General features: G+C 39.0%; 1 protein-coding gene across 6 annotated transcripts in view; it reads right to left on the bottom strand.

The window, feature by feature from the left end:
- Positions 1 to 11,643, bottom strand: part of NALCN (sodium leak channel, non-selective) — a 280,042-nt gene that overhangs the window by 12,409 nt on the left and 255,990 nt on the right. For all 6 annotated transcript variants that reach the window (XM_042460454.1, XM_042460452.1, XM_042460455.1 and 3 more), the window contains 8 exons: positions 9,888 to 9,981; positions 9,477 to 9,583; positions 9,204 to 9,278; positions 7,502 to 7,621; positions 5,153 to 5,221; positions 3,115 to 3,263; positions 2,583 to 2,676; positions 1,359 to 1,491 (listed from right to left, as the gene is read on the bottom strand). In XM_042460454.1, coding sequence (XP_042316388.1) covers positions 1,359 to 1,491; positions 2,583 to 2,676; positions 3,115 to 3,263; positions 5,153 to 5,221; positions 7,502 to 7,621; positions 9,204 to 9,278; positions 9,477 to 9,583; positions 9,888 to 9,981 — 841 coding nt within the window. The remainder of the gene's footprint in view (positions 1 to 1,358; positions 1,492 to 2,582; positions 2,677 to 3,114; positions 3,264 to 5,152; positions 5,222 to 7,501; positions 7,622 to 9,203; positions 9,279 to 9,476; positions 9,584 to 9,887; positions 9,982 to 11,643) is intronic.

Raw genomic sequence — 11,643 nt, 5'->3', positions numbered from 1 at the left:
GTGGAAACAACATCATCCACAAAATAGCAACTGAACCCACAAAAAGGGGGTATATATCAGAAGCTGCTGAAAGATGATGCTTAATAGCTAAAATATGTCACCAGCCTCTAGATAATTTAAGACCTTTAAAAAGCATAATTCTGCTGAAATCTCTGATCAAAAGGACTCTAATGTCATTTATTGGCAACTGTAGCATGAATGAGATTCAAGAAAGGCAAAACCAAAAGCATAATAGGTTCTCTCAATCTCATTAGTATGCTCTTTCTTACAAAGTGAGAATAACTTCTTTTTAAAATTACATCTATTCCTTTACATGTTACTTTCTTAATGAAACATGGATCCAAAATACACTTTGTGAGACATTTAGCCTTCTCTGTCAGAGAGCTCTGGTGTCACAATAAACCACAGTTCCCACGATTCCCTAACACTGATCCAGGGCTGTTAAAGCCATCTCAAACTGGATAATTTCTGCAGTGTGTTTGGGACCATGTTTGTTCTTGCTGACCAGACAGCATGATTTGTGCTGTTTTGGGGGGAAAATTCTACATATATAAAATGGCAGAAAAGTTATCTTGCAACCTTTATTTTATTTAGAAAGTTCAAGAAGGGAGTGAGCTGGCATTCCACAGGGCTCATATGAAAATTACAGCAAGCATTTTCCTTCTCCCATGTGAACTGTCTTTTGATGCCAGGATGATAACAGTATCTTCCTGATGGAATTGATTCCCCAGGATTCATTAATGGTTTATGTTTGAAAGGCTTTGTGGGTTCTAATTAACAAGATTTTTTACTAAGTTGTGTGCATTTTTAACTTTTCAGATTTATGTGGCATTTATATTGTTTCATTTTGAATTCAATGAAATTATATAATATATTTGTATCTATGAACAAATTGGAGGTCCCTAAGAAAATGAAAAATGAATCTCAAGTATATAAAATAAATGGACATATAGGGCCCACATGATTACCAACCATAGAATAAACCCACTGAAATCAATGGGGCTTAGGCTCCCCATGACTAACTAAAGTCCCACTGATTTTGTGGGCCAGCGTGGCATAGTGGTATGAGTGCTGGACTACAACTCTGGAGACCAGGGTTCAATTCCCACTCGGCCATGAAACCTTGGGCAAGTCACATGCTCAGCCTCAGGGGAAGGCAGTGGCAAACCTTCTCTGGACAAATCTTTCCAAGAAAACTCCATGATAGGTTCAACTTAGGGGCACCATAAGTTGGAAATGACTTGAAGGCACACCATTCCCCTCCCCAACAACTCTAAATATGATTAAGTCTGGATCTAATCCATAATAAATACATATAATATCGATTTCCTTTACTGTATATTATCACTAAAACTTACCCACAAGCAAATTTAGCATTATGTATGCAATGATGACATAAAATGAACAGAAATACATAAGAGCACCAGCGTAGTTCCCACAATCTGTCTTCCAGTATGTGCTGTTATCTGGAGTACAAAAAGGAGGCTGAACCTTCAAAGGAAAACAATTATTTATTTATTTATTTAAAAAGCATATGTATTTTGTTATGAAACTAACATATGCACACACAGGCACATTTTGATAAATTACCAAAATAGGGGAACTAGAGTGGCATTAACACAATGGCAAGAACAGCAATAGTTAACAAAACACTGATATATATATATATATATATATATAGCAGGACAAGAGTGAGATATGAACTCAGAAGGGCAATGGCAGATTTGTGTATAATTTTGAAACATAGGTTTGTCTTTGTACAATAGCAAATGAGGTGTGGAGCTCCATTTTTTCAGTAGATCAAGGTACATAAACCTTCATCATGTCTGGCTGTGGTAAACTGCTAATCAGTTTCATTGGCCAATTCAATGAAGATAGAAAACCATACTGAGCTTTGTAAGCACTGACCATGCCTGAGACTCTGCACTGAGCTGGCAGAGCATAAAACTCACCAGGCATAACTCTATTCTATCCCCTTCTCTCCTTGTTCATTACCTTCTTTCCTGCATCCTGGGTTCCCCTCCATTACCATTTAGTGGCTAGGGTTCCCCTCCATTACCTGTGTACCCAGATACTGAACAGTTTGGTTTCTGCGACTGGATTCATAAAATTATATCATCCTGAAGAGATCCAGGATGACCACTCCAGGATGACCTTCGTCATGCATTAAGCTGCAGAAACACACCCACTAAATAGCCATGGGTCACCAGGTGGCAGGTAGATAGGTGACATGGGCAGAGAGCAGAGAGCTCTATCTGCAATGATAATAAAAGGACAATAAATGATAATAAAATGATAATAAAATCCCCATCTGTTGGGGATGCTTTGATTTGGATTTCCTGCATGGCAGGGGGTTGGACTGGATGGCCCTTGCGGTCTCTTCCCATGATCATCACTGTTGACTGGAGCTGCAATCCAGCAACATCTGGAGGGCACAAATCTGCTTTAACATACTCAGAGGCAGAACAAATGAGGTTTGTAGCAAGGGTAGCAAATAGTTATTAAGGCAACATGACGTTCAGAGCATTAGGTGTGGAGCAGCCCCAGTGTTTGTGTTGATTTTATAATTCTGGTTAATTTACCATGCAGTCATGCATTATCTTGTTCCAGTCTTCTCCGGTGACAATTCGGAAGAGTACAGTAATGGCCTTACCAGCTGATGAAAAGTTGGCATGTCTGTTTTAAATAAACCAAAAAAAAATCTCATTCAGTGTTTCACAAAGGAACTTTGGTATATAAACTTCAAGGCACTGAGAACTCTTCCTATCTTCCTCTATTCCTTGATTGCATCTAAGCATGAGCACAGCACAATGTATTGACTAATGGTTTAGAATGAGAAGACAAATTATACCCCCTGTATAGTACTCTCTTTGTTACTCTCTCTGGCTAGGAAGATATTTCTAGTATGCAAACATCTTATGATCTATGGACTAAGAGTGGCACAATACCAGTGCTATGTGCATTTTGTGTGTCCTTAGCTATACCACACAAGGACAGATTCTGTAATTTTGGCACTAGACTCAGCTTCCTGGGAATTTCAACAATCATCCTTGCTTTAAAGCAGCAAGACAATCATTTCAATTACTTTCTAATGGCGTAGAAAAAGAGGCATACCTATTGATGTTCTCTCCATATTTTACAGTGCCAAATAAAACAACTCCAGCAAAAGCATAGCAAAGCAACAGCAGGAACATTCCTACTATGATGAAAAAGCTCTTGTACATGCTGACAACCACTGTCAGCAACAGCATCTTCAGGGTCACCTGGAAAGAGAGAAAGAAAGCATGGAAAACTCAACAGACTACCGATGAACCCTAGCCAACTTTAAAAAAAAAAATCTGGGAGATATCAAAGGCCAATCTTGTTTTTTAATTGTTGGTACCTCAGCCTGGATACATGATAATTTACAACCTGACTTGTGTGAGCAGTTATGGAACAAAACATGTCACACATAAGGGGCAGTGGCATTCCTACCCAGGGTGTCACCCAGTGTTAGGAGGTGGGGTTTCTGAATGGGGCTTCCAGGGGGTGAGGGCAAAAGGGTACTCCTCTCACCTCACTGCTGGAGCACATGCAATTGCATTACGGCAGCGAGGTCTGGGGTGAGCTTGGCCCTTGCAGCAGTCACCCCGGCCTTCTGGTCCCACTCGACCATGGCCACGGGTGTCTTGGAAGGCCATGGGGGGGGGAGGCGGCTGCATTCTGGGTCCTGCAGGGCCATGGTCATGCAGCTGCACCCCCCTGGCCTTCTGAGTCTACATGGCCTGGAACGCAGTTGCCTGCTCCCCCTGGGGTGTCACCTGGTGCAGTCTACACCACCTACTGATGCCACTGATAAAGAGTAACTGTGAATGTTTATGATTGCAGAGTCCAATTGATATGAATTATTCTGCACACGCTAACAATAAAAGAATTGTAAATTTCTGTAATGTTTGTAAATTACGAAAATAAGACCTTTAAAAATGCCTAAAAATGTGTCTCAAAATGTAACTTTCATAGTAACAAGAAAACTTCACTTGTTAGGGGAGAAAAACCCCAAAGGGCCAATGTCATTTCAACCTGGATAACTATTACTTTATAATTCATCATCTCCAAGATGAATTGGAGTACTGGCAGTATAGGTATTGATATTGATGGAAGACCATCACCATTCATGAGAGAGCAGATCTCTAACAAGTGGTGGAGGATGTTTAACTTCTAGCCCTTGAACTCTTAGCCAGTGAGTGCAGCAACTGTTCTGAAAAGGTCCAACTAGCTTTATTTAAAAAATGGAGATGAATCAAAACAGAATGCATTAAAGCATGGTTTTGATGAGTAGTGGTAGCATGGTTGGAGGAGATAACTGACAAAAGTAGAGACAAGATGACAGGCTATTCAAGGCGGAGGATGGTGGAGGCAAGTGAGTTGAAACCAAAAAGACTGACAAGTATTTGTTGCAATATAAGAGGATCTGATGATGCTATAGATGCATAAGCTAGTGGTGCCTTGGACAAGGTTGATGTCATAGTTCCACTGCTTGTCCAAGCATCACAGCTAACGCTAAACTGGAATACTCTTGGAAGAGGAATACCTCGAAGCATTCCTTGATACATTTGCTGTAACTGGGGATGGTGTTCCTAGAAACAAGTGAAGAGAATCTACTATGCTACCATTACCCAAATGATGATGGCAGAACCAATTCTGAATGGGATTAAATATAAAAAGTCTATGGGTATTATTTCAGGGTAAGTAGTGACAGTCAACAGATAAATGGCACCATTTGGTACCACTTGATATATTTCATGGCTAGGTTCAGAAAGCTCTTCTTTATTTATTCAGCTTTACTTATTCTTCAGTATTTCAATACGTTTTGCTCTACTTTAGATTTATTGAAGAGCAGATTTTGAATAATGTTTTAGGTTCTGTCAAATAAAAATTCATACTGGCTTTCTGTTCACATTTCCACCTTCTATGTTCTTCAGTGCTTTGGTTTTTCTGCAGCAGAGCATAACATAGTGTGTGGAAATACTGGTATTGAAAATATGGCTTTGATGAACAGAGAAATAAAATATGATATTGAAAACATGGCACTGACAAAGCAATGAACCAGCCTTTTTTATTTACACATGACCAGTATAAAATTGGGCATGCCTGTGCCCTAATTTGTACTCACATGCTTCCCACAGATTGAGAAAAATCTGAAAACGATGACACATGCTCCCATCATATACGTGTAGGCATTCTAGAACAGAAACACAGGAGTTTTTTTTGTTCAGTATTTCTTCTTACACAGCAGCTTAGGAAAGTTGTACTTGAGTCACACATACTATAATCAGGCTATGAGTATTATCTAACTTAGTGGTTCTCTACTTTGCCTTTCTGGATGTCTTAGACATCAACGACTAGAATCCCTGATTATTGACCATGTTAGCTTGGGCTCCTGGGAACTTAAGTAAAAAAATCTGGAGGCTGAAAGATTGAGTATCACTGAATTAAATAATTCAACTCTTATACATAAAGAAAGATGCCATTTCATTATTCAGGTCTCATTCATAAACAGAGGATGAAGAACAGCAATATTTTAAAAGCATGGCCAAAGGTTCAGGATGATGAACCTGAATTTCCTGAACAATTGGTGAGCAAAAGATTCCTTGCCCATGATATAAGATCGGCCCTTTTGCAAGACAGCAAAGATTCATTTAGCCCAACACCCTGTTTCTGAGAATGGCTGGCCAAATGCTCGAAGGAGGACAGCGCTCTTCCTCCACTCCTTTTTCCTATCAACTAGTATTTACAGCACAGTGCTATTTAACATGGAGTTTCCATAGCGCCAACATAGCTGACAGCCACAAATAGGTCTTCCATTTCAATTTGTTGTGAAAGCCAGTAATTACCATGGGTGGGGGGGATTCCACTGCTTTGTGACAGACAGACAGACTTTGTGAGAAATATTTTCTTTCAGAGCCTGGAAAAGTTACTGCTTTGGGATTACAACACTCAAAATCTCCAGTATAGTGCATTTTCACCTAGGTTCTGTTTTTAAAATGTCTCCTGGAGCATAAAAACATAGCTATGTGGAGTAAGGTTCACATTCCATATTGTTTATGCCATGAGGCACCTTATATGATCCTGGTAGCTTTCACCAAGCCTGAACAACTGGGTGATTTGCACTGTAACAATAAAATAGGAAACAACTGGGGAGTCATCTCATATAAATAAAGATGCCTCCAAGTTGCTGCATTTTCAAGTGGCTACCATACCACAAAGAGGAAGTGTGCACTAGCCTAAAGTTGCTGCTACACTGCAGAATTAATACAGCTTGACACCACTTTAACTGTTATAGCTCCATTCTGTGGAACCCTGGGATTTGCAGTTTGTTTTGGCACTAGAGCTCTCTGATAGAGAATGTTAAAAATGCAAATCCCAGAATTGCATAGCATTGAGTCATGGCAGTTAAAGTGGTGACAAACTGCATTAATTCTGCAGTGCAGATTAAGCCAAAAGCATTACAAAAATCTGCAGATACTGTATTTTGTACCACAAAGCTCTGTTGAACCAGTTAGGCAGTTACACATTTCCAGATATACCATAAGCCACAATTAGTGTAAATGACATATTGGGGACTGAGACACAACATCATGTAGCAGCCATCTGCATATGTCTAAGGTCAATTCTCTCTTTCAGTGAACATTAAGACGCTGTGCCTAGTCAATTGGCCTTGTTTATATCACTTCAAGTTATGGCTCCTCTGTGCATTTTTTAAAAATTGAAGGCATAGAAAGTACACATTTAGAGAAGAGAATTAGGCTGGCCTATGCAGATAAAATACCAGAAGAGCATTTAAAAATCTATAAAGAAGCATTGAGTGATTTACCTTTCTGCCTTGATTTCTCAAGGTAAAACCCCCACAAACATTTGTCACCTAAATAAGAATGAACTCCAATCATACAAACATGGAATAAACCATGTTTTCTTATGTATTCATTGCTAGGATCTGGAGCTTCATGTAAGTTGTCATACAATTAGTTATGGAACAGAGAACTCACCATGAATGCCACATGTACTAGGATGATGTACAGTGGTGCATCTGTGAGTTTCTGATGCTCTAATTGATTTGACTATAGCATTCACTATACTTCAAAAACTGCTGCTATTCTCAAAGAGTAGACATGCATCTGACAAAGTTGGATACAGTGCATGGAAGCTCAAATTGCAATGAATTTGTTGGTTTCTAAGGAGCCACAAGGCTTCTTTTATGTTTTTAAGGACTACTCTGCAAATTTAGAAGTATGGTAAAATCTAGCATATTTGAAGACCAAATTCCAATCATACTTTTTGTTGTTGTTCTTGTCGTTGTGATTTTGCACTCTCTCAACTGCCCAGAGCTAACTGGTTCTGAACCAGATCTGAGTAGAGGGACCCATTGCCAAGATTCTATTTTGTATGCTTCCTGATGACCTCCCAAGTAGCCTGTTCTGATGATGCACTTAAAATGCTAAAAATACAGTTTGCTGAAACTTACAGTTATGGCAAAATGGAGGATTACCCATATGATGCCCAAGGATGTCACCAAGAGATCATAGCGATTTCTTCTGCTTTGCCAAAAGCCAGCTGGGGACATAGCAATAATTTTCATGGTAACCTATCAGAAATAAATAGATTTTTAATAATTTCTCTGTGAAATATTCTTCTCACATTTCACGAGTACTCTGTAGCATTTTAATAGAATTTTGTCTGAGGATTAATGGAAAATGAGTAAGACTCTAATTGGATTAAAAAGTAAATTTAGGGCACGAACAATCAGGCCAAAATAAAGGTGTTTCGGGTCATTTTGATGGTATGCTGTTTAAATGATGCAGTTATCCTAAGAGGCCAAAAGCTGCGGCAAAGCTATGCTCGAGTGTTAAGGACTAGAGCAGGGGTAGGCAACCTGCAGCCCGCGGGCCAGATGCGGCCCGGCAAGGTCTTGGGACTGGCCCCAGCCCGGTCCTGCTGCCGATTGCTGCCGGGGCCTTTGGGGGGCAATTGTCTATAGAAGCCTCAGAACACCTGCATTTATATTAACATTTTTAAAAAAATCATCAATTTTTCGCGTGTCCTCCATTTTTTTTTAAAAAAGTGTCTTCCATTTGAAAATTTTGTCCTACATTTGTCCTGGTTTATTTATTATTTAATTTTTTTAAAAAATTATTTAATTATTTATTTTTTGGCTTTCGGCCCCCCAGTTGTCTGAGGGACAGCAACCCGGCCCCCGGCTCAAAAAGGTTGCCTACCCCTGGACTAGAGCGTGACTTTGGTGCAGCTTCGGGCTTCTTAAAATGTATGTGTCATTTAAACAGCATATCTCCAAAGTGGCCCGAAGCAGCTTTATTTTGGCCTGTCTGTTTGGGCCCTTAGATGGTTGCCCAAAACGCAAGTTGATATAAGATAAAATGATGTGACTGCCATTTCTATATTTGTTAATGACTTTTTGGTCAGAATTAATAACTCAGGAAAGTAATTTCCACTACGTTAGCATTTTGTTTTATCAACAACACTCCATAGACAGAAAGGATGCATACTGGCAATATGTGCCAATTTCTTTAGACAGCCGGTGTGGTTTAGTGTTTTCAGTGTTAGAGACCATAGCTCAAATTGCTGGTTGGACATGCAAGCTCACTGGGTGACCTTGGGCAAGCCATACTAATCTCAGCCCCAAAGGAAGGCAGTGGCAAGCTTCCTCTGCAGGGATTCAAATCATGGTCTCCAAGATCATGGTCCAACGTTCAAACCACTACACCACACTGGCTCTCTGGTGCAGTCTGACAACTCCATATATTTCTGTTGGCTTATCTTTGTGTATATATCTTAGTACTTTATGAATTTGATTGTTTTGTTTTTTAATTTTATTTCCTGTAATGTAGGATTTTACACATTTGTTTCTATTTCAGACATGTGTAATACTGTGGTTAAAAACAAATACCCACAAGCATTTTAAAGCAAAAACTTGGAAGATTTTTTGCACAATTTTTGCCAAAATATCCCAAAACTTGAAATTAGAAAATATAGGAAAAGTCTTATAATCTTGCCTAGAGAAAGCTTATAAAATGTTTCATTTTTTCATGCCACATGCAAATAAATATAATCTAATCTAATCTACTGCCATGGGCATTTATAAATCTATGACAGAAAGTAAAATAATCTTATTTAGAAAAAAAATAAATTAATTAAATGTATGTCCTTACCTCAAGAACAAAAATGAAGGTAAAGACAACTGACATTGCAGCTAAAGGACCAGTCACTGGGTCTTGATCATCCCACTTATGCAAAAAGAAAGAAAGAAAGAAAGAAAGAAAGAATGCTTTATAAAGGGCATGTAGCTTTACAAAAGAGCTCTAGGGTTTTGTTGTTCAATCACTACCATTGCTAGTTTTATAGAGACAAAAATGCATCACATTATTGAGGGAAAGGTTCATGTAATCTCCTACCTAGCAACATGCTCACAAAAATAGTCATACCTTAACAGACAGCAACACAGATTGTGCCAGAACAAGAACAGCAATAGTTCTCTTGAAAAATGGGTGCTGTGTTATATCATACATTTTAGCTCGGAATCCATCATTATCTGAAATGACAGAGGTTAAGGGCAAAGTATTTAATCAGCTATATAATTCTGATGTTTCTTCCTCTATGTTCCAAAACTTTGACTAGATTTTTGATAATATTTTGACAATTTTAAACACAGTTTCCAAACAGTACAACATTTTGAGCTGATATTTTTTCTGCAACAATTTATACTTGTAGTTCATCTTCATATTATTGTCTACATAGCCCCCTACTGGCCACATGAATACAACTTGAATCCTAGCTTCTTTCAGAATTAAGAACATTAATGATGAATGTGAATGAAACTGAAATTTTCTCAATACCTGGGCGAGGTGGGAGGTGAAGAGGTTGAGCTATCTTGAGTCTGCTCTTTAGATCTTCCCATCGCCTCTGATCAACAGTCAGCAAAGCTGTTCCCTAAATAAGCAAGAACAAAAGGAACAACTGGATTGTATTGATTAATTGAATGGATATAGGCTATTTCATATATAAGAAATGGAGTGGGTAATTCTTTAGTAATAGTTCTTTCGTGGGTTTTTCGGGCTATGTGGCCATGTTCTAGAAGAGTTTATTCTTTAGTAACCTTTCTGCCCTATTTTTGGCCACCAGAAATGGGATTGAATCAAGAAATTTTGCAATATTTCCAATACTCCTCTGCATACTGAAAGGAGTAATGAGGTCACGTTACTGGCCCTGGGCTTGTGCTGAACAGCTGCTTGCCACAACATCCATGCACTAAGAAGGGATGACTCAGAATAGAAAGCCAATGTGTATAGTCTGCACTCATGGGAGTCAGAAATCTGTTAGTGTACTAGGAGCTGAACTAATTTCTCATGGGAAAGAATTTCAGGACATGGCTATTTTGTTGTTGTGAGCCTTTCAGTAATTTCTGACTTATGGAGGCCCTAAGGCAACTCTATCATGGTATTTTCTTGGCAAGATGTGTTCAGAGGAGGTTCGCTGTTATCTTCCCCTGAGGTTGAGAGAGTGTGATTTGCCCAAGGTCACTCACTGGGTTACATGGTCAAGCTGGTAATTGGTGTCCAGAGTCATAGTCCAACACCAATACTTGGCTACTATAATCTGCCTCAGTTCAGAAAGTGAGAAGAGTAGAAGAGATCCTCAGTTGTTTATTTAAGCCAGCAACAGGCAGGTGTATAAAGCAGAAGATGACCATAAGATCCCAAACAATTTACACTTTTAAAGATTGATATATTCACTACAATATAAGCCTGGAGGCAAATAGGAAGTCAATACATTTGATTCTACAATGATCATTTGATGCAACAACTACCATGAGCTTGGAAAAGCTTATTTTTAAGGACTATATGCCCCAGAATCTCCCAGTCACTGAGGCCAATTGACATGCTGGCTGGATGCATTCTAGGAGCCAATAGTCCCAAACAGTAACATTTCCAGGCTCTGGCTTTATGGGCTGGAGACTGGTGGTTGACTCCAGTTGACTATGTAAATAGGCATGTTAACATCACAGACTGTTATATATGAATGATAATGTAACTATATATGTGTGCGTGTGTGTGTGTGTTTATATTTTTGTGTGTATGCAACAAAAAACAGTGACCAAAATACTTGATGCTAAAAAACAGATAGTATACAATTACTTGTTGAATTACACAAAGGTAAGCCAACAGAAATATATGATGTTGTCAGACTACATCAGAGAGCCAGCATGGTGTAATGGTCTGACTGCTGGACTTGGAATCTTAGAGATTAGGGTTCAAATCTTCACTAAACCACAGGGTGACCTTGGGCAAGTTACACTCTCTCTCATCCTCAGAGCAAGGCAATGGCAAACCCTCTCTAGATAAATCTTAGCAGGAAAACCCTGTGATAGGTTCATCCTAGGTTTACCATAAGTCAGAAATGACTTCACTGCACACAGCAACAGACTAGAACACAAACAGAAATAACATGGATATATTAAATAACTCCAACTGAAACCTTACTGTCACAGTTTGTCATGGCTGAAGCTTCTAAACATGCTTCAAAATGGTTAGCTGAATCTCACCGAATGGATGGCATTAAGTTGGCAGACCAGCCTAAGCTGGCAAAAAAGTG

This window comes from Sceloporus undulatus, chromosome 3, assembly GCF_019175285.1.
Source record: "Sceloporus undulatus isolate JIND9_A2432 ecotype Alabama chromosome 3, SceUnd_v1.1, whole genome shotgun sequence".
In the NCBI taxonomy this organism is placed as follows: domain Eukaryota; kingdom Metazoa; phylum Chordata; class Lepidosauria; order Squamata; family Phrynosomatidae; genus Sceloporus; species Sceloporus undulatus.
This window is presented reverse-complemented; position numbering and strand designations above follow the sequence as displayed.